The sequence below is a fragment of the Vanacampus margaritifer genome, chromosome 18 (genome assembly GCF_051991255.1).
Source record: "Vanacampus margaritifer isolate UIUO_Vmar chromosome 18, RoL_Vmar_1.0, whole genome shotgun sequence".
Lineage (NCBI taxonomy): Eukaryota > Metazoa > Chordata > Actinopteri > Syngnathiformes > Syngnathidae > Vanacampus > Vanacampus margaritifer.
The window spans coordinates 16,611,997-16,634,606 of record NC_135449.1 but is presented as its reverse complement, the minus strand read 5'-3'; the positions used below and the strand labels follow the sequence as shown (position 1 = coordinate 16,634,606).

The 22,610-nt window shown below is 40.7% G+C and overlaps 1 protein-coding gene across 2 annotated transcripts in view; it reads right to left on the bottom strand.

Annotated features, from left to right (window-relative positions):
- Window positions 1-22,610, bottom strand: part of ryr2a (ryanodine receptor 2a (cardiac)) — a 233,607-nt gene that overhangs the window by 159,259 nt on the left and 51,738 nt on the right. Inside the window, exons 8-16 of one of the 2 annotated variants that reach the window (XM_077550282.1) lie at window positions 20,497-20,593; window positions 19,969-20,043; window positions 18,396-18,552; window positions 18,116-18,280; window positions 12,032-12,153; window positions 11,688-11,735; window positions 2,122-2,305; window positions 892-1,027; window positions 723-818 (exon numbers count right to left, since the gene is read on the bottom strand). In XM_077550282.1, coding sequence (XP_077406408.1) covers window positions 723-818; window positions 892-1,027; window positions 2,122-2,305; window positions 11,688-11,735; window positions 12,032-12,153; window positions 18,116-18,280; window positions 18,396-18,552; window positions 19,969-20,043; window positions 20,497-20,593 — 1,080 coding nt within the window. The remainder of the gene's footprint in view (window positions 1-722; window positions 819-891; window positions 1,028-2,121; window positions 2,306-11,687; window positions 11,736-12,031; window positions 12,154-18,115; window positions 18,281-18,395; window positions 18,553-19,968; window positions 20,044-20,496; window positions 20,594-22,610) is intronic. The other variant, XM_077550284.1, reaches the window with a different exon arrangement.

The window sequence follows — 22,610 nt, the reverse complement described above, 5'->3', positions numbered from 1 at the left end:
CAAAATACGTCAATATTATTATCTGCGCAATGACTCATATCTGCAATGGTTTTAATGTTGCTGCTGTGTTTCCCCCTCCCCTTTAGAGCAGCAACGGTTGTGTAACTAGGGAACGCCCTGTAAAAAAAAATAAGGGCTCGGTAGAGTGTGCATCAGAGCGGGTAGAAGATTGTAATCTGTGCACATCTCTGTCCGTTCTCCTCGCATGCATAAACAATCAAAATCTCTTGTCTTTCTTCCTTGTCTGTTGTTTATTAAATGTTCTAGGTTGACTGAACCTGACCGTGTCCTTGCGGCTGAAAGGCGCTATATACATCTAATTTAAAATATTTTTTTATTACTAAAATAATCAAATCCAGGAGTTCCTTTTAAACAATTGAAGATACATCTTGTCGAGATGCAGTCTAGTTTTCGTCACAACAAAAGTCTCTGCATTTACTTCCTAGTAAGATGCATCAGCACTTCCAAATATGACACCATTTTGAATTTCCACCCACTCACACTGAGCAAGTGCAGTGTAAACTTGCATTATTTTTGTGTGGAGCTTTTCTAAACATGTATCGCTTTTAGATTTAGCTTAATAGCACAGGAAGATGCCACAAAGAGAACACCCACAGCCTTGTGCACTTTTCACAACTTCTCACCAGATTGTAGAGTATGACACATATTATTGATCCATGGGTCCATATGATGCTGTTCTTATCAAAGTCTTGCCAACGTACCAGAAGAGGCTTCCAGTCTCTCCAGCCTGCTGATGAGCCAGTCTAAGGAACCCGAAAACTGGGCACAGTTCTTTCTGTTACCGCTGATGAGTGCAGCTAAAAGCGACAAGAGGGAGCAGGGAATGAGAGTTATTGTTGTCAGCCGTTGCATCCAAGTCCATGTGCATACCCAGTAGTTGGTAGAGAGAATTAAGGCTGGAGCTCCAGGCCTCTCCTGCCTCCCTTCCAACTGCTTCTGTAAAATGGGCTGCACTGCTATAGACGTGTAGTCGATCAATACACTCCAAGACCAGGGCGATCATTCCCTACAGACACAAAAGGTAGCTTATTCAGCTAATTCTCTTGATGGCGAGGCTACTAGATGCAATCAAATCTGGAAATACCAGTTCGCTCCCATATCACTATAAAGGGTATTATAATAAAGTGTTGTTAAACACGGATTATTATTATTATTATTATTATTATTATTATTATATATTTTTGCAGATTTTGTACATACGAGTGCTAATTTGATCAGACATTTTTAATCTCTAGTCTCAATCACGCTTGTTAGTTTTTATCATAGTTTGTCAACCTCATCTTTATATGTAGTCAACTTTTAGTCGACTATACATCTAGCATTTTCGTCTTCAGTGAAAACATAATTTTATCCGTAAACTGTCAACGTTTTAGTCAGGACAATCATTTTACCCCTGTATATTCTTTCAGCAGATAATGTTGAGCATTTCGACTCTAAAACTATTTCACATAAAATTTCCTCTCATCTTTTTGAAGAAAAACAACTTCACACACACAACTACAGTAAATCAGTGGCTACCATGACTCCATGTTGCAAGTTAGTAAATCAGCCAGCATTAGTTAGCTGTCGGATTGACATTGTTGTTGGAACATAGTAGCCGTTGTATTAATGTTACGTTATAACTATTAACTAATAATTTATTATTATCTTTTTAGCCATTCACCATTAATTCATTTTCTGTCTGTCCCATGTGTTTGTGCATGTTGCACTCGCTAGCTGCAGATTTGAAAGGGGGTGTGTCACATGACAATGTCACAGTGACAGATTAGCAGAGACAGGATCTTACAAAATCATATAATTTTTGTCTCATCTTTCTTCATGAACTAAAATGTCCATAGATTTTGATCCAGTTTTTATTAAGTGAAGTACTTTTTCGTGTCGTCTTCATTAGGTTACGAAAATGCATACGAATTTAGTATCAGTTATTGTTTAATAATGAGGGTTTTAGTCTAGTTAAGTCTAGTCTAGTTTTCATCTGGTAAAAAATGTGTGTTGACGAGAATATTTTTCTTTAGATGTCTTCAACAAAATTTACACTAGTACATACACATGCATACACACACGCATGTGAACATGTACGCATGCACACACACTCATCACCTCTTCTTGGAAGAGGTTCTGTCTGTTCTTCAAAGCTCTCAGAAGATTCTGCTTGTCTTCGTGTTCTAGGTGATCACCGGGTGGCTGGAAGTAGCCAATCAGATCCTGAAGACTCAGGCTGATTGAGTCAATTGGTATATCAAAGGTTGTGCTCTTTCCTTTAGTTCTTAATGTATCTAGACTCCTGTAAATGACCAAGAACAAATTTAAAAAAAAATTAACTGAAAGATGTGAAAATTATACATTTGTTTGTATACAATATAATACACATGTTCAACAATGATGGGTGAAAGAGTAAAAGCAATGCAGTAATTAACTGAGCTGCCAGTGATGTGGTTGGCAGTCAGTTGGTATTCACATTATGTCTCCACCAATGAGTGTAAATTGGCTTGAGTATTTTCAGAATATAGACTACGCAATTTGAATTTCCACGGGTGCCCTGTAGGTTAACAGCATCAATGACGGTCATTGCTAGCCTGGGACATGACAAATCTGTTACAGAATTCTTTGGATGAACGCTCATGATTGTTTGGGAAACTTTTAAAGGGATAGTATACTTGAACCATTGAGCCATTTTCAGCAGTAAAAAGTTCTGATTTTGTCCAGAATTTATTTGATAACTCAATTATTTTCACGTACAATTAATGCCTGTAAAAACACGTTGTTTTTTTTTTGCTGACTGAAGATGATATCACCTGTGCTGATGAAATAGGTAACAACCAATCATGGCCCACCTGTTTTCTAGGTTTGGTCAGCAAACTGAACTATGATTAGTTGTTACCTGTTTCCTCAGCACAGGCGATGTCATCTTGAGTCAACACAAAGTGTCAAAATTTGTTTTAAGGTATTAGTTGTTGATTAATAATAAGGAAATTATCACATTTATTATAGACAAAATATTATCTTCTTACGGTTGAAAATGGCTCAATGAGTCAAGTATCCCTTTCCGGATGCCATTTCTGACGCAACTCTCTGCATTTACTCGGACTTGGGCCTACAGTACGAACTGGCAGCATTCACAGGCAAAGTAACATGGTCTGGAGGCAGGTATTTATATTATTGTTAACACTTTGGGGTACTTGCACGTTGTGGTACTGGCACACATCGAAGCAGATTTTTTTTTAAATGGCATAATAAACCTTTACAAATATATATATATTTTTTTTGTCTGGTGTGATGAGGGTGTAAAGCTCAATGACTTTTGGTAAATGATACGACCCTAAAAAATCAGCGTCCTTTTTTATTTTTGTTGCCCCGATTGGCATTTTTTTAGAGTACATATAAACATATATCATCGTTAGTTTTACTCATAGCACAATTTTGTCTACAGAGAGCATCAAAAATAAATAAATAAATAAATAAAAAGTATATATGCATGGATAGGTGTGATGCCACTGAACATTTTGAGTGGTGGAAAGTAAAAAAAAAATATTAATAAATGACTTAGTTATCGCACTTACAAAGAGTATCCAAATTTTGGACAAAATACCTTGCGTGACATTTTTTTTTTGTCGACCCAAGGGCTAGGTGGCGCTATATTTATAACTGACTATTTTCATGGAGATACGTTCAGGTCATAGCTATAAACATACATGTGAAGTTTGGGATTTTTTAGAGCATGTACCGGGGAGTTATTACGCATTTTGTCTTTAACTCTTTGACTGCCAAAAACGTTAAATGACGTTTAGTAGAAACCTACGGAGGGCCGCCAAGGACGTTAAAAGACGTTCTCCAATTTTTTTTTATTTTTTGGGGGAGCACGGGTGGAGGAAAGCCTTGCCCAACTGTGGCGAAAGTTTCAAGCAGATCTAGTTAGCCTAATGACTATTTTTGGCCCCTAGATCGCCACAATGACTCTCTTTTGACAAGATTGGGTAGGCGTCAGTAGAAGACGTGAGGCGGAGCTAGAGGGGACAATAGCTGGGGAAGGGAAGAGAACATGGCGACCGGTTGCAAGCAGCTCACGCTCGAGCATTTTTTTTCAAAGACGAAAAGAATCGACCAACGCTAAAGAGCACATTGATGACGACGATGATCATCATCGATGATGATGATGGTGACTCCGAGGTTGGAAGTGTTGACGCGGCAGTAGAAGACGTGAGGCGGAGCTAGATGGCTGAGAAAGCGAACAATGGCGGTTGCAAGCAGCTCACACTTGGGAATTTTTTTCAAAGACGAAAGGCATCGACCAACGCTAAAGAGCACATTGATGACGACGATGATCATCATCGATGATGATGATGGTGACTCCGAGGTTGACGCCGAAGTTGGAAGCGCTGACGCGGCGGCTATGACGACGTCATAAAGGTTCACGGGCTAGCGATGCTAACACCGGAAAACGCGAAGCACAACCGAGCACGCTCAGGCGGACGTTCAATCGGACGACGAAGAGTACCCCGAGTCCAATGCATATTCATCGGAGGAGTGGGTACAGTCTGCTACTTGCTATTCCCCGGAAAAAAAGGCTGTCAAGAAAGTGTAACGTCTGCACGCGAAACGGACAATCGAAGTGAAACGTATCTGTTGTGCAAATCCTGCTCCCTCTCCTTGCACGCAGGGCAGTGTTACAAAAAGAAAAACTGTATTTGAAACATCCACATAATTGTAAATAGTACCACAGTTGCACACATTTCTAAATAGTTTGCGAAATTGTTTTGTCAAATTGTTACACTGTTGAATGGAAATAAACGTATTTTGCAATCCAAAAACACTTTTTCATTGTTGGTGGTGGTGTATTACAGAAGTAAAGCACTATTTAGGTGTTTGTGGCATCATTCATGGACAAAAAGAAGTGTAGAATTCACTAGAGTGCATGAAAAAACATCGTTTCACAAAAAGCTCTTTTTCTCCGCTTTTTGTTTCAAAACAGAGCATTTCGGTGAAACTAAACATTTTCTATTGTTGATTACTGAAGAACGGAATAAGGTAGAAACAAACTTTTTTCTGATGAAAGATGAGAGTTCAATCTTTCATTTGGTAGTATGTGTGTTTCCATAGTCCAAACACAACATTTTCTGTGGACCTTGAAAGATCAGTCAAAATGTTTAAATCGGCTGGCACTGGCGACATCCCGTTTCTGAAAACGTCTGGCAGTCAAAGAGTTAATGGCAAAGGAAATATGAAACACCAAAAAATTATGCCCCGCCCCTGTCAAATAGTATTTCTAAAAGTCAAGATTTCCCCTGTTGATGGGCCAGGTCTTGACATGGTCCAGGCCAAGTTTGAAGTCAATCAGATACAACGTGTAGGAGAAATTGGCAAAAGAATGCCCCCTGCAAATGTGCCAAAATCTGCAAAAATGGGACATTCAAAAAATTGTAGCTCACTTCCTGTTCATTTGAGCATTAGGGTTCAGGAGGCTTTTTTGTAGGTCTTAGCTCCCTCCCTCATATACCTAAAATTGTTCTTAAATCTTGCTTAAACGTACAACCAGGGCTGCTTCGCTAAATATTATTAGGGGGCGCTAGTGAGTCATTTTAGTAAAAATCGTACAATACATGATAAAATATTGCTCATTTTGTCAGGCCAGATGTGTGTGCCAAGTTTCACGAGTTTCTGTGCATGTTTAGGCCCTAAAAATCGGCGTTGTTTTCTTGACGAACAGTAGCCCCGCCCACAGTGTTTCATGAAAAGTCACAAACTTCGTGTTGTACCACCATGAAGGCCTAAACAGTCTTCTGAAATATAAGTTTTTGTAGATGTCTTCAGGACTGGACTCTCATCAAATGTGTGACATTTGGAGAAGATAGGATCATCTGGGTCAAGTTAAAGCAGCTTTTATTGTTACGGTGAATCATGAGATTTTTTGCAGCATCGTCATTGCCACGCCCTTTGCTGAAAAGTCACAATATTTCTGATCAACATGTTAAGGCTTCTGTGACAAATTTTCAACTGGATACTTTTCACGGGCTTGGTGCAGAGGAAAATGTAAAAAATGTTAATTTTTGTCACCACTAGGTGGCGATATAGATATAACCAAATATTATCATATAGATGCCTTTAGGTCGTGACTATTAACATACATAAGAAGTTTGGGATTTTTTGGAGCATATACAGAGGAGTTAGTAAACATTTTCTCCTTTGTGACGAAGCAAATATGAAACGCAAAGTTTGAGGCCCCTCTCTTGTAATATTGCATTTTGAAAACTCAAGATTTTTTCACCAGTTGTCCCAGGTCTTGAGATGATACAGGCCAAGTTTGAACTCAATTGAATGTATCGTCTAGGAAAAGGGTTCAAATGTATGACCCCTGTGAATGGGCAAAAATTGGACATTCAAAAATTCATAGCTCACTTCCTGTACATTTTAGGATACAGCCGTAATATACTTTTTTTTGTACGTCTCAGGGTGCTACACGTGCCTGCCAATTTTCGTAGCTGTAGGTCAAACGTGTTGGGATTGTTTTTTATTTTTGTCCTGTATGGCGCCCTATGGAGCCATGCCATTACGACAACTTCATAATATCACATTTTCGCCGTGCCCGAAGAGTGTGCAAAGTTTGCTGAGTTTTCATTCATGTCTAGGGAGTCAAAAATGTGATCGTTTACGGAAAAGAAGAAGAAAAAGACAAAGACGAAGACGAAGAAGGAGGAAAAACAATAGGGACCTCGCAGCAGTAGCTTCTCTGGCCCTAATTTTAAAAATAACCAGTGTTGTGAATGTTACTTGAAAGGAATTAGTTATAGTTACTAATTACTTGCAACAAAAAAAAAGAAGTAAAAAAAAAAAAGTAGCTGAGTTAGCAATTGAATTACTTTATAATAAAAGGCATTCGTTACCAGGCAGAGTAACTTTCACTACTTTAAAAAAAAACGCTTTATATCAAACAATTTAAATAGTACACTTTTACTTTCATATCTGGTATCGACAGTGGGCAGGACCTGTCGGGCCATAATCGGAAGTGACTCTAAGACCTAAGACCCCGCCCTCTTTCTTTTTTTTATCAGAAATTTACATATAAATGTAAAACAATCATAAAAAAGTAAATCTCTGTATTTTATATGGACACAAATGATCAAGATGAACGGGGGGAAAAAAGTTCAATGTTGCTCAATTGGAGCTGTCTTAATGTGACGTCATCGGAAGGCGTCCCTGGTCCAGATACAATCTTGCAGGCAGATGTAAGTCGGAAGTTCATGATCTGTTATTGACAACGGAGCTCTCCCCAACCGGCAGCCTTTTTGTGGAACCGGAATGTGTTAGGAAGGATTACGCAGTAGTCAATTTGTAAACTAATAAATCAATTGTAACACAATGCATTTAACGTACAATAGCGATAACGCCGTTTCAAGTACAGGAAAAATAATTGGAAGATGGAGTTATCCAACATCGTTAGTTTAAAGCATCACTAAGGAACTTTCCGTTTACGTTTATTATGGCGGTGCCATATGGACAAAAGCGGTAATGTTATGCCTGAAGGAAGACCTAATTTCTCATGAGGACAAGCGCACTGCTTTGTTTTTGAACTCATGCCAGCGAGTGAACGTCTGGTCAATGTTAACTCTTTGACTGCCAAAAACGTTTAATAACGTTTAGTAAAATCCAAATGAGGGCTGCCAAAAACGTTAAAAGACGTTAACTATGTTTTTTTGTTTTTTTTGTTTTTGGAAACGGGTGGAGGAAAGCCTTGGCCAGCTGTGCTGAAAGTATCAAGCAGATCGAGTTAGTATAATGACTATTTTTGGGCACTAGATGGCAGCGATGACTCTCTTTGGACAAGATCGGGTAGGAGTCAGTAGTAGAAGACGTGAGCTAGAGTGTTGAGGGGAGAATGGCTGAGGAAGCGAAAATTGCGATCGGTTGCAAGCAGCTCACGCTTGAGCATTTTTTTCAAAGACGAAAAGCATCGACCAATGCTAAAGAGCACATTGATGATGATGATGATGATGGTGACTCCGAGGTTGACGCCGAAGTTGGAAGCGTTGACGCGGCAGCTTCGATCACGTCGTAAAGCCTCACCGGCTAGCGATGCTAATGCAGGAAAACGTGGTGCATAACCGAGCATTTCTGCACAGGCGGACGTTCAATCGGATGATGAAGTGTATGTACCCTGAGTCCAATGCATATTCATCGGAGGAGTGGGTACAGTCTGATCACAGAGAAGACACTGGCTCTGGACTACGATGCCATCATGAATGGAGTGGATAAGATGGATCAGAACATCTCTTACCACCTGGTAACTGGAACTGGAACTGAAGGACATGAGGAAGCCAGACGTAACACCAGGTCACCGTATCATGATCCTGAGAGTAGACTTCTTCTTTTTTTTCTTGAGAGCTCAGTATTGATCATTCGGTAATTTTACCGATTTGACATGTCATCATCATTGCTCTCCTTTTTTTTTTTTATATATATATATATATTTTTTTTTTTTGTATGTGGGTGAATATGTGTATGTGCTTGCGTGCGTGTGTGCATTCATTAGTTCACCTAAAACCTATAAAAAAAAAATAAAATCCCATACCATTTCCCTAAACTGAACACTTTCAGCCAGAGTCGTGAGGCCGTCAGGAAACCCGAGAAAGGACCAAAGAAAAGAAAGAAAAGTGAAATCCAGCACCGACCAGACACCACCCACCAGGCCACCAACCAGAGTCCTTCACCAACCCCAGAGACATCTAAATTTCAACAAATCAGGGAGACCTCAAGAGACCAAAGGAGAGACTGAGGAATGGAAGGAAGGAGAGATGAAGTAGAGTGAGATCTACAGACACCAGCCTCCACCAATTCAATGACCTGAGGAAGATTGTGTCTGAGTTTCGATAGATGCTGGTGTGGTGGATCTGGCGTGCATGAAAATCTCCACCAAAGAGGGGAGCCGTCGACCCTCGCCAGGACAGAGCAAGCGCAACACCTCAGAGCCCCCCAGGCCGCGGCAGCGCCAAAGGACGATCCCCGGGCCCCGCAGGGGCCACCGGCCGGAGAGCAAACCCAGGAGCAGGAGTGCCCCCCACCCCAACGCGGCCCGCGCCCCCAACCCAATGCAGCAGGACGGGGCACTGCAGGCCCGCCAGGAACCCCACCGGCCCACAGCCCCCGCTCCCCCCACGCCCCCCATCCACCCCCGCTATCCACCCCAACCCAGACACAGCCGGCCCCAGGCCCCCAGACACCCAACCACCCCCCCACCCAGCCACCCCCACCCCACCCCCACCTACCGGCAGCCCCCCAGCCCCCGACCCCCAGATCCCGGTGATCCCCCACACCGGCGCCGAAGAGGGGCCGGGCAGCGGAGCGGAGAGGGCATCCGCGCCCACCCCATCCCCCACCGCGTGGAGGGACGGAATACCGGGGGCAGAGGGGGGGCAGGGGCACCGGAGGACGGGCGGCACCCCCGAGCCCCAGGCCCAGCGGGGAAAGCCTCCGATCGTCACTCCAGCGTAAATAGTGAGATTTAACCGTTACTGAGTTCGCCAGCTCGCCGACTGGCGAACTCTACCCCTAAACCTTGAATGTGACCCCACCCAGTGTATATACAAGTGTGTGCTGTGGTGCATTAAAATTGGGAGCAGGTGAACCGGAGCAGAGGGAAATGGCAGGGGACCGCAGCACTGCTCTATACTGCGGTCTGCCCCAACCAATGCCCCCCCCCTCCACACACACAGTTGTGTGGTGCATTAAAATTGGAGGGGAGTTGTAGGGCAAAGACGGTGTTTCCACCCTACCCCCACCCCTCCCAAAGTGCGTTATGTGCCCTATATCTCTATAAAACTGAGAGTAGACTTGATGGCAACATGGCCAAACACACACTGCAGTATATACCTGCTACTCCCCGGAAAAAAGGCCGGCAAGAAAGTGTAGGGTCTGCACGCGAAGGGGCAATCGCAGTAAAACTAATCTGTTGTGCAAATCCTGCTGTGTCCCCTTGCACGCAGGGGAGTGTTACACAAAAAGAAAAACTGTAGTTGAAACATCCACACAATTGTAAATAGTACCACAGTTGCACACATTTGTAAATAGTTTGCGAAATTGTTTTGTCAATTTGTTACACTGTTGAATGTAAATAAACCTATTTTGCTATCAAAAAACACTTTTTCATTGTTGGTGGTAGTGTTTTACAGAAGTAAAGCACTGTTTAGGTGTTTGTGGCATCATTCATGGAAAAAAAAAAGGTGTCAAATTCACTTGAGTGCATGAAATAATATTGTTTCACAAAAAGCTTGATTTCTCCGTATTTTGGTCCAAAACAGAGCATTTGGGTGAAACTAACCATTTTCTATTGTTGATTACTGAAGAATGGAATAAGGTAGAAACAAACTTTTTTTTCTGATGAAAGATGAGAGTTCAATCTTTCATTTGGTACTATGTGTGTTTCCATAGTCCAAACACAAAATTTTCTGTGGACCTTGAAAGATCAGTCAAAATGCTTAAATCGGCTGGCACCCACAGCATCCCTTTTCTGAAAACGGTTGGCAGTCAAAGAGTTAATCCTTGACTGTCCTTTTATCTGGGTAGCTTCCCTTTTTCTTTTTTGTCTCCTCAAAACTTTTCAGGTGTTTTGCAGCTTCTGCCAGGAAAGCAGTAATCCTAAATCAACGCTTAAATGGACTTCCGTCTTTGTAACGAATGTGGAAAGGGGGAAGTGACGTATGCCATAAAGCAGTCAGCAGATTTGTATTTTTTTGTATCACCATCCTCCTCAAAGTTGTTTAGTGCCAGTAAAAGTAATACAGACCCGCTCAGGCCATGGCAAAGCTACAATTCAACTAGTTTTAAGTCGATGTTTCATCAGAAGAGTTATGAAAATATTTTATTAAAGGTTAAAGTACCACTGATTGTCACGCCCATCTAAGTGGGGTGAAATTTGCTCTCCGCATTTGACCCATCCACTGAGGGAGCGGGAAGCAGCAACAGGGGCTTTGCGCTCAGGGATCATTTGGTCTTCTAAACCCCCAATTCCAACCCTTTAATGCTGAGTGTCAAGCAGGGAGGCATATGGGTCTCATTTTTATAGTCTTTGGTATGACCCGGCCGGGGGTTGAACTCACGATCTCCCAGTCTCAGGACGAATACTCTACCACTTGACCACACCAAAAATGGGGAACTGTTAGGACTTGGTTAGGAAGTGTTAGGACTTGGTTAGGACTCGCTTAGGAATGTTTATTACAGTCCGTTCGGCCATGGCCACTAAGTACTGTACTTACTTAAGCTACTTTGAACAATAATGAACAATAATAATAATTTCACACTTGATGGGTGCGCAGTGCAGACACACCAACAGATACAACAATTTGAGATGCACCATCAAGGCTGCAAGGCAACGTCAAGCATTGTGTGCACGTCAACTGCCCTCAATTTAAAGAGATTGAGGGAAGACACTTTGATTTGCTCGGAGTAGGTTGTGTTCCATCACACAATAGTGCAAAATGCCCTATTTTATCTGCACTAGTCAAGCAAAATAAGATTGATGACATGCGCCAAATTCAACTCATGTGGGAGGGACGGGACGGCATCCAGCGATTACTATTTGTTGTTTGTTGACTCGTGAAGGAAATGTGCATTGAGGACGGCAACATGCAGCGATCAGATGGTGAGCACAAAATGGACTGGCCATTCAGGAAACTCACGAAATTCCCGATGGCCAACCCGCCCCTGTCTCCAGCACATCCATGGCCCTTGTGAGGATAATCGATACGAATAATGAATGAATGCACACAGGATGGAGTTGAAGACGTTACTAAGCACAATGGATGATATAACTCCTATAAGCATACTGTACTGTAGTTCTTGATCATTATCAACAGTGCTCTGAATCATTACGGTCTTGTGAGTACAACTGGCGAAGCTACATTAACCTCATTGACCTTTCTTAACAGACTTTCAGTGAAGCTGCCTAAACCATTGTCCAAAGCCCAGCCAGTTAATTTGGGCCATTGTGCATGACTGAATGGATACAGTATGTTCCACCCACCTGATGAACATGTTGAATAAGAACACGGTACTGCGGATGACTCTGGCAGTGTGACTTTCTTCATGTTGTGACCGAGACAATGTCAGCCCGTCATCCATATGACCTTCATGGTGCATGAGGGCCTGATGTGAAGAAAAAACAATGAAGACAATCAGAAAAACACCAACTTCTACTTCTATCAAAGGACACAAAATAAATATGAAAAGAACATCTTAAACCCTTATCCCATTGAGCGGGGCAGGCTTGCGAGGGTGCTGTGCGTTTCAGCAGGCTTTGGTCAATATTGTATGATATAGCAAAGACACTCGCTTGACACTCTTAAACCCTCTTTATACTTTCAAACCGTTTTCTTATCGCAGAGAAATTATTAACTTATTCAAAATTTGATGGCGACAAGAAAAACAAGTATAGAACTATCTATTTTGATGTGATAGAACATATTTTTTTGGCATATTACTGAAATCATTTTGTGGGGTTTAAAATTAACGATTAGTTCACTAGATGGTGCTAAGGATTACACAATGTCCCTTTAAATGCCTGCTGCATTGTATTTTCTTGAGGTTCTCAAAAATAAAGATCCATTCATATACATAAAAAAAATCAATTGACATTAATATTGTTAGGGCTCCTGCCGCCTCCCCATGAGCCCTGCCCTTCTCGTTTTTCCCCTTTTGCCGTTTTGTTCTTGTATGGGTGTGTGCTCGTTGCAGCTCGTTAAGGGAAGGAGGCACAGCTGAGCCAGAGGCCAGGTGTCGGCAATCACCACCAACCTACATAAGCCAGCCCTGGACCGCGCCGCGGCGATAGTCTTGTTGCTCAGTCAGTTCGATCGATCGATTGCCTATGCCCTGCTTAGTGGGCGTGGCTACCCCATCACGTCAGGGTGAAATAGACTATGTTTAGATCATCTTTTATCTGCCCCTCCTCAAATAGAGGTGGGCAGTGCGACCCAATGGCTGCCCAGTACTACAGGAGGCGTGAGATCCAGGGAACAGCGAGAGAGCGAGAGAGAGAGAGAGAGAGTCTCTCTCTCTCTCTCTCTCATATATATATTACTCTTGTTGGAAAGTGCTTTGTTGCACACCCGCTTGTCTACTCTTGCCCAGGTTGTGTCTAGACTCTTGTCTGCCAACCTGCTCCACTGCCTGCCTGTTCCCTGGATCTCACGCCTCCTGCAGTACTGGGCAGCCATTGGGTCGCACTGCCCACCTCTATTTGAGGAGGGGCAGATAAAAGATGATCTAAACATCGTCTATTTCACCCTGACGTGATGGGGTAGCCACGCCCACTAAGCAGGGCATAGGCAAACTAGGCGGTCGCCTAGGGCGCCATCTAGTGGAGGGGGCGCCAAATTGCAGGGCAAAAAAAAAAAGTTAAAAAAAAAAATTCCCCCTCAGGTTTTCTAAAATAAAATATGTAAATTACCCTGCTATTATTTTGATTATTGCAGAATTGCGTTGTTTTATTGAGCTATTATAATATAGTTGATACTTTTATTTTGAAGGCTACAGGAAAAAGTCTCATAAACCGGTAGGAACTGACGTAAGTAACCGACGTACTTAGTAGCGCCGTCTTCCAAGTGCACGTGTGTGCGCCAGAGGAAATCAGAAAAAAACTGTTCACAACTAATTCACTGAACGATTCTTTAGCACCTGGCTGAGAAGGGAGCAAGGTTCGTATTGGAGCAATGTTTCATTGTTTAACTAATGTTGCTACATTTCATGTAAATTGTGTAATTTACTCCAAAGTAAAACGTTCCAATTTTCGTCCACTGGAGTGTGCTAACGCTCTTTGGTTTAGTGACTAAGAATCTGTATGGTTTATTTTTGTTTTAAGGTATTTATAAAGGCAACAGGCAAGGTTAAAATGTGTATTTACAATATAAATTGCACTCAAGAGATTGTCAAGACTATAAAAGGTATTTCAGGCAAATTCATTTATAGTATATGGTAGGGTGACCAATAATTTCCTCTTTTGGGAGAGCAGACCATTGTCTTGCGTCCTGTTGGGGCATCCATGGGTTTTATAAATTCATTAAAATGTGGAATTGTGTGAATAATAGGAGATGAAGTACACTGTGTAACTGTGACTGGTACTACAATTTCAAGGCCTGGTCAAGTGTCCTCTTTTTTTGGGGGGGTGGATATGGTCACCCAAGTATATGGCTTAAATACGATAAAAGGATACACAAAACATACCATTTGAGTTATTAATGGCAATTTTTGTTCATTTGTATTGTAGATATTACAGTGTGTGCACACAAAGGAAGGTTTAATAAAAGTTGTGAACCATCAGTTGGAGAGACCACCTTTATTTCAACCGAGGATGCTACAAAATGTTATAGAGCATATGAATTTAATTTATTTTACATTATTAAATTACATTATTTATATGTGTTATATTATACCGCATATATATTTTATATAATAACTATTTTTTTATGACTTCTAGTCCAAATAAATATGAGATCATGACCTGGCACCCGAAATCTGACCTGCTGCTGCTATTTACAGTAAAAGGTAGGGTGAGGGGTCCGCATCATCTCAGAGTGTTAGCGCTATTGATAGATGGATGGCTCGCTTATGTTGCTGTCTATACATCAAAAACCTTTACAATGAAAAGGTCCAAGCCCTCAGGTACTGCATTAAGAAATCGGTGAAAGGAGGAAAAACGGGGTTAAGACATGTATGTCAGTCAATCAGAATTGTCTATAGAAATAAACATAAAAATAGTGTTAATTTTCGTAAATTCTTCGAAGTTTCCCGTCAATTGTTAACAAAATGGCCGTCCGTCATTGACCTCATTATTTTTAATACTTTTTATATGTATCTTACACAAATGTATTGTACATAGTTTGAAAACATTTTGTAGTTAATAATGTCAGCACAAATTTCACTTAACAGTTGTATTGCACTGTACTTATTCTATTTATTTGTATTACTGGGGGGACTACAATCTACACTTTCGCCTAGGGGCACCAAACACCTAGCCACTAAGGCATCCCTTTTTGCAGTCCAAACAACAGAAAACCTTTGAAATGCAAGTTAAGAGCCTTTAAGTTCCTATATGGAACGTCAAGACTCTGCTGGACCCTAAGAACCGCACTAGTGGTGAACACCCACGTCGTTTGCACTGCATTGATAATAATAATTTGCATCTGAGCTTGGTTGATATGACATTGACTTGGCCACGCTCAATGAAAATTGTCTCCTTGATGAAAACTTTCTCCAAGAGATTGCGGCGGGCTATACTTTCTTCTGGAGAGGCTTGCCAGATGACTGAAACAGGATACATGGCATTGGCTTTGCTATCAATCCTCGGTTCTTCGCCAATGTCAAAGGCTTCCAAAAGATCTGCTACCATCATCATTGCCTATGCTCCTACACTCCCTTTAGCAGATGTGAAGGATGCTTTCTACGATGCACTTACCCACTGCTTATTGTCTTTCCCCCGGGCTGACCAAATACTTTTGCCTGGTGATTTAAATGCCAGGGTTGGCAACAACCATGAGGTATTGGTATGGTGTCATAGAGAAACGTGAAATCGGGAAAGCCAATAAGAACAGCATCCGGCTCCTCAAACTCAACACAACCTCATAATCACAAACTCCTGTTCCAACTACCTAACAAACTTATGACCTCATGGATGCATCCACGGTCCAAGCACTGGCATTTGATCGACTACATAATCACCCAAAAACAAGATCAACAGGACATAATGGTCATTCGAGCTCTCACAGGTGACGAATGCCGAACTGGTTAAACGTCATTCACCTTTCCATACGCACTCGAGTGAAAAGCACATGAATCGAGCACTTTTTGCAGGCTTGTAGAGGCTAACTGAGCTTCGTAGTGCTCTTGCAAATGCCATTGCTACTATCCCTGACAATTCCGACAAATTTTGCTGCAGTCATCACTTACGAGTGCAACTCCATTGCAACTGTTCTTTTCAAGACAAGCAACGGTGTGATAGGTAACCCCAGTCAAAAAAAAAAAGACTAGTTTAATAAAATTGTTATTCAGATCTGTGAACTTCTCTCTCAGAAAAAAATATTCACACAAAGCAGCACTTGACACTTCATCCCCACTGAGAGAGAGGTTCTCTCACCTTCAGCCCACTATCCAGGCTGATTTTCGTAAAATGGAAAATAACCAGTGGCTGGAGAAGGCTGCTCAAATCAAGGGATTTGCCAATGCAAACAACTTGCACAGTTTTTATGACGCCATTAAAACTGTCTTTTGACCATCCTCAAGCTCTGTGCTCCGTGCCCCTCCATTCCGCTGATGGTGCTGCAGTGCGTGTTGAGCTCTGTGACAACAGTGCACCATTTTTCATTGATATGGAACAGGGTTCACCAATTCCGGTCCTTGAGGTGTGGAGTCCTGCAGGTTATACATGTTTCCACCTACCACTACACCTGATACTAAAAATCAGGATCTTTATCAGGCATGCTGATGAGCTGATTATCTGAATCAGATGTGTAAGTGGGCTGAAACATCTAAAACCTGCAGGACTCCGGACCTCGATGACCGGAATTGGTGAAGCCTGATATAGAAGCATACTTCGCCACGGTTTGATTTCCCCATGAACTCCAGGTCCACAGTCCGCAAGATGTATTTGGAATCTGGGTAGGTATAGCATGTTGTCCAGGATGTGTTCGCTGAGCCAATTCTCAGTGAAGCGGAGAGTGTCACAACATGCAAAGTCTTTGATGGTGAAGCTCATCCATTTTGTTGGGCAGGCAGCGTAGATTTACAAGATAAATTGTTCGGAGCAGAGTTCAAAATCCATGCTGTAGAGCATAGGTGTCAAACTCCGGTTATCGAGGGCCGGAGTACTGCAGGTTTTGGATGTCTCTCTTCTCCAACACAGCTGATATATGATCAGCTCATCAGCAAGCTCTGCATCAGCCTGATAACGATCCTGCTGATTAGAATCAGCTTATGTTGGAAGAGGGGAAACCTCCGAAACCTGCAGGACTGCGGCCCTCGAAGACTGGAGTTTGACACCTATGCTGTAGAGGCTTGACTAGCATTCCGGCTCACTTTCCCCTTCAGCGTCGCCGTCACCTCCATGCTCCATAGAGGAGTGCCGCTCTTTTGGTTAGTGTCTCACACTCCCTAATGCTCAGCAAGTCTTCTCTCATGTAAATAAGTGGTGTAGGCTTGCCAGAAACAAACAAAAATTACAACAACAAAAAAGAGACAAGAGAGCGTATGCCATAAGTATGACGGTGCATTAGGGCCACGTATAAATATATATTTTTTAGAGGGTGGGAGCAATATTCAGAGAAAAAAAACTTATAAATTTCCGATTTTATAAAGTGGCAAATTTGCGAGAAAACAACTCAGAAACTTACGGGAGATACATGTAGCGTAGCTATAGTCTAATGTAAGGATTCGTTGGTGGTTAATGGAACACTGTTTATAAAATGAAAAGGAAGGATGGAGACGGATTCATTCTTAATTTAAACTTTACTTGTCATACACGGCAGCTAGAGCGACAACACCTACATCCCCTATTAGCTGACAAAACACTAACCAATCTGAAGCTAGCATACTTTAGGTAAATGCAAGTGAATGAGAAAGAGCTGCAGATTCGATACATCAACTTAACTACTTGTACAAAAAAATACTAAAATGTATGAATAAGTAAATAATAATTCTGGAAACATAAATATACAAGTAAATATTTATTTTAACAGATAAACTTAAATGCTTGTTCCTCAGGGTGTGGACCTTTGCAAAGCGAGGTGTCTTTGTCGCTGGCAGCACCCAACGCTTCAAAGTGCAAATGCTTAACATGATATGGTTAAAGCCATTACTATCTCCTTATTTGAAAACCGGACCGAAAAGTATTGGCACAAATATCCGAGTAGTGAGTTTGAGTTTTTTTCTCGGAATATTGCCCCAACCCTCTAAACCAATATATATTTATATGTAACCCTAATATGTCGTCGTACAAAGGCAACTACTCATGTCGGCGCTATAGTGGTATTGTTATCACTTAATGCTCAATCTCACACAAGAAGAAAGATGAAAATACAAAACAAAATACTACCTTTACCATAAAACATTATGTTACCTTTCTTTGAACCTCACCGATGCGTGCAGATTTTGCATCAGCTGTCTGGTATGTGAGCCACAAACCGGTGTCAACATGCTGAATGTAACACACTGAGTCACCGTACTTAATTTCAGGGGTACCCATTCCATCCACTTCCTTTTTTACGCCAAGGTCTACCTTTTCCTAACAGAGAGAGACAACAGCAGTTCTTTGAGAAACGTGCTTGAATCAAGCAGTGCAATTGAAGAATACAAGGCAAAGAAACGTTTCGAGCAGATGCTGTGACTACAGCACATACCTTGGAAGATCTGAAACAAAATGCTGTTGACTTGACATCAGCCTTTTCTTTTTCCATTAGTAGTAATGACTTCTCCTTTGTCAGACTCAGATACTTCCCACTAGTCACGTGTCTTAGTCTGAATGGCTGGCCCCAGCGAATATGACTACCACTCCACCTGGAAAAGAGAAAACTTTTAGCACCAGGCTTTTTTTTTAGACAAAATAGATCTGTATAAGTGTATTGAGGACCAAAACTGCCAAAATAAGGGGAAATTAAATCAGATATTAAAAAAATACAATTTAATTGAATTAAATACAAAAAATAATATAAAATGTGAAACGGGTATAAAGAGAGCGAGAAAGAGAGCACCATGCATCGCATTTTGTTTCTTTAGGAATGCTTCGAGACTTACCTCACTTTCTTTATACCGTTTCGCATTGCTCAGCAGAGAGCGAGTGGCCAGTCTACGTCACAACGCAGAACGTGTTGCGTCGTAAACAATGGTGGCGTACGTACAAATAAAGTTTCTACAAAATGTATTCAACTGGAAAGGATTTTTGAAAAATGAATCTCATAGATAGATAGATATGTATATATCATTAACAATATACAGAGGTGGGCAAATCCGTCAATATTGACAATGACGTAAGCTCGTTTTGTTGATAATTAACGAATAATGGGAAATTTTGAAAAATTGATGGAAAGCATTACCAGAAGTGGGTTTTCGTCCATCAGTGCAATCATCAATGACCAGCTCAGCACCAACGGACCTTCTCAATCCGTCAATAACGGACACTCGTCTTGCTGACAAATAACAAATGATGGAAACACTGACGGATGCCCAATTCGCTGAGGCACTGCAGAACTCTTACTTTTGTTTCCAGGGACTGCGGCCGAGCTACTATTTTTCTTCTTTAGAAAACAAGTAAATAAATACTCACTGTGCTAGTTAGTGTGCTAACTATGCACAAAATTCTCCAAACCTTGTCTCTTCTGGCTCTTCTCCCAATCGTGATAGCTGGCTGTGTTGCAGAGCTCGGGTGACTACAGATTATGTTTTTCTCCTGTTGTAAATTCATCGTTATTGCTAGGTTTGTTCAAGCAATAGTTTAGTGCTCAGTTCATTTATTTTACATCAGGCACGTTCAAATGTATCGTGTACACTTACTATATGTAGCGACATTGTTGAGAAAAATAATAGCAACATAATAAACCAAGTCAAGCCAAAAACAGTGGCGACAAAATGTAATTTAGCATGACAGAAACGTGGTAAAAATAATGTTAACAGACTAATAATCGACGGACTGTGCCCATGAAATTTACTGTTGGTCCTAAAATAGAGGCTGTATTTTAGCAATGACTTGACAGATTGACGTTTACAGTTTGGTTTGGCTTGAAATATTGACAGATTGACGATAACAGAAGGGTGTCCCAACTGTTGACGATTGCCCAAGGACAGACACTCAAAATTCATTGACACGCCCACCTCTGGTAATATATAAAGTGCTACTGTGTTCTGTATCTTTAACTGTGATCTGGTTGTGGATGCGTTTGTTGTTAGTGTGTTTTTACACACTTTATAAACACTTACAGAACTCGCAGAGTCTCTAGCCTCCACAGGGACCTGGCATGACTGGACACTGCTCCAACCTCATAATGCACCGTTCTGGTGATAAAAATTTTTTTTTTTTTAAAGATGATAAGATATCAGTCCCACTATCATCCACTGCGCAGTTTATCACCATTTTCAAATGGTCAAAAGATTTCTTTATACACATTTAATAATAACCACAGTGGAATATGTGTGTGTATATATATATATATATATATATATACACACATATATACATATACATATATATATATACATATACATATATATGTATATATACGTATACATATATATATATATATATATATATATATATATATATATGTGTGTATATATATATATATATATATATATATATATATATATATGTGTATATAGATATGTATATGTATAGGTTAATCTCATTCTTTGGTATTTGTTAATTGCTAGCTACATTTCACTCAGCAATTTTAATAGCTGGGTGATTCATTCATAAAATGAAAAAAATAATGTACATGCGCATATTACCTCTTCTGCTCCTCCCCGTGGTCTTCAGATGGAACAGTTAAACACTCATCCATGTGACCATGGAGGAGGCGCAAGACATCTCCTCCTATCAAGAAACCTGCAGAAAGGTTAAGAAAAAAAGGGGGGGGAGTAAAAAGTAAAGGACAAATGAACAAATGCACAATATGTGGCTTACCACGTACGTATGACATCAGAGAAATAAGTGCCCAGGCTTCCTCGTCTATAATTAATTCTGAATTTATTTCACTTATCTGGTTAGTGTTACTGATCTGTCATGGACGAGGATAGCAGAATCAAGTGGTACAATAGTATTACCGTAATCATGACAATTAACTTTTGAAACCAACACCTGATAAACTTGACCCAAGATTGGGTCATGTTTTCTGATATCCAATATTCCAAAATAAGACACACATTAATTTTCTTGACTACTTTTTCTAATTAGTGCTAAGGGCAGTGATGCCAGTAACGTGTTGCAATTTCTGGGGTAGCATAGTGTGCTACCGTATATCTATCAAGTCATACTGCTTGCGCCCTGCTGTGGACTACCCCACAGCAGGGAGCAAGCAGTATATACAGGCGTTTTAGGTTCTGCAATTTTTTATTTGTTTGTTTTCTGAATGTCTTTTTATTACAACTGCGTATTAGTGCCACATAAAAACATATTTTTTTAGAGGGTAGGGGCAATATTCAGAGAAAAAAACGTTATAAAGTGGCAGATTTGCGAGAGAAAAAACTGAGAAACTTACAAAAAATACACGTAGCGTACTACTCGGATGTTTATGCCAATACTTTTCGGTCGGGTTTTCAAATAAGGAGATAGTAATTTATTTAGCAAAGTTTAATCATATGATGTTAAGCATTCGCTTTTTGAAGCGTTGGGTTCGGCCAGGGACAAAGACGCCTCACTTTACTTTTCACTCGTAAAACTGAAGTTTGGAGTGGTTGATTCAATGGGACTGGTTGTCTTGTTATATTGGTCTAAACAGATTTCAGTAAAGGACGTAAAATCAAATTTGGGTTGAACAATAAAATCATTATTCATCAAGGTTTTCTTTGCTTGGGACCTAACATTTAGTAAGACCAAAATGAACTAGAGCTGCGGGCAGCTATAAAGGGCCCTCACAGCCTGGGCCACTTGGGGTACTTGCAGGTTGGGGTACTGGCACGTTGGGGTAGTGGCACATTGGAAGCAGAATTTCGTTGAAAATTACATAATAAACCTTTACATATGGAATTTTTTTTTGCCAGGTGTGATGAGTGTGTAAAGCTTTTTGGTCAATGATAAGACAAAAATCAGTATGTATGTATATATATTATATATATATTTTATTTATATATATATATATACATATACATACATACACACACACACACAGACTAGTTTTACTCATAGCACAATGTTGCTTTTATTGTCCATAGAGGGCATCATAAATAAATAAATATAAGTTCATATGTATGAATTGTTCTGATGTCACTGACCATTTTGAGTGGTAGAAAGTAAAAACAAAAAAATCATAAATGACAGTTATCACACTTACAAAGAATATCCAAATTTGGGACAAAATACCTTAGGTGTCGGAATTAGTTTTTGTCGACCCAAGAGCTAGGTGGCGCTATGTTTTTATAACTGACTATTGTCATAGAGATACCTTCAGGTCGTGACTATAAAGATGCAAGTGAAGTTTGGGATTTTTTGGAGCATGTACCGGGGAGTTATTATGTATTTTGTCTTTCGTAGCGAAGGAAGTATGAAGCACAAGATATGATGCCCCGCCTCCGTCATATAGTATTTAGAAAACTCAAGATTTTTTCTCCCTGTTGATAACCCAGGTCTTGACATGGTCCAGGCCAAGATTGAAGTCAATTGGATTAAAAGTGTAGGAGAAGTGAGCAGAGTATGCCCCCTGTAAATGTTAAAAAATTGGCAAAAATCGTACATTAAAAAATTTGTAGCTCACTTCCTGTTCATTTAAGCATATGGGCTCAAGAAACTTTTTTGTAGGTCTTGGGCTCCCTCAAATACCAATTTTTTTTCGTAGTTCTTGCTTAAACGTACAACCGGTTCTGCTTTGTTAAAAATTTCTAGGAGGCGCTAGTGAGTAATTTTTGTA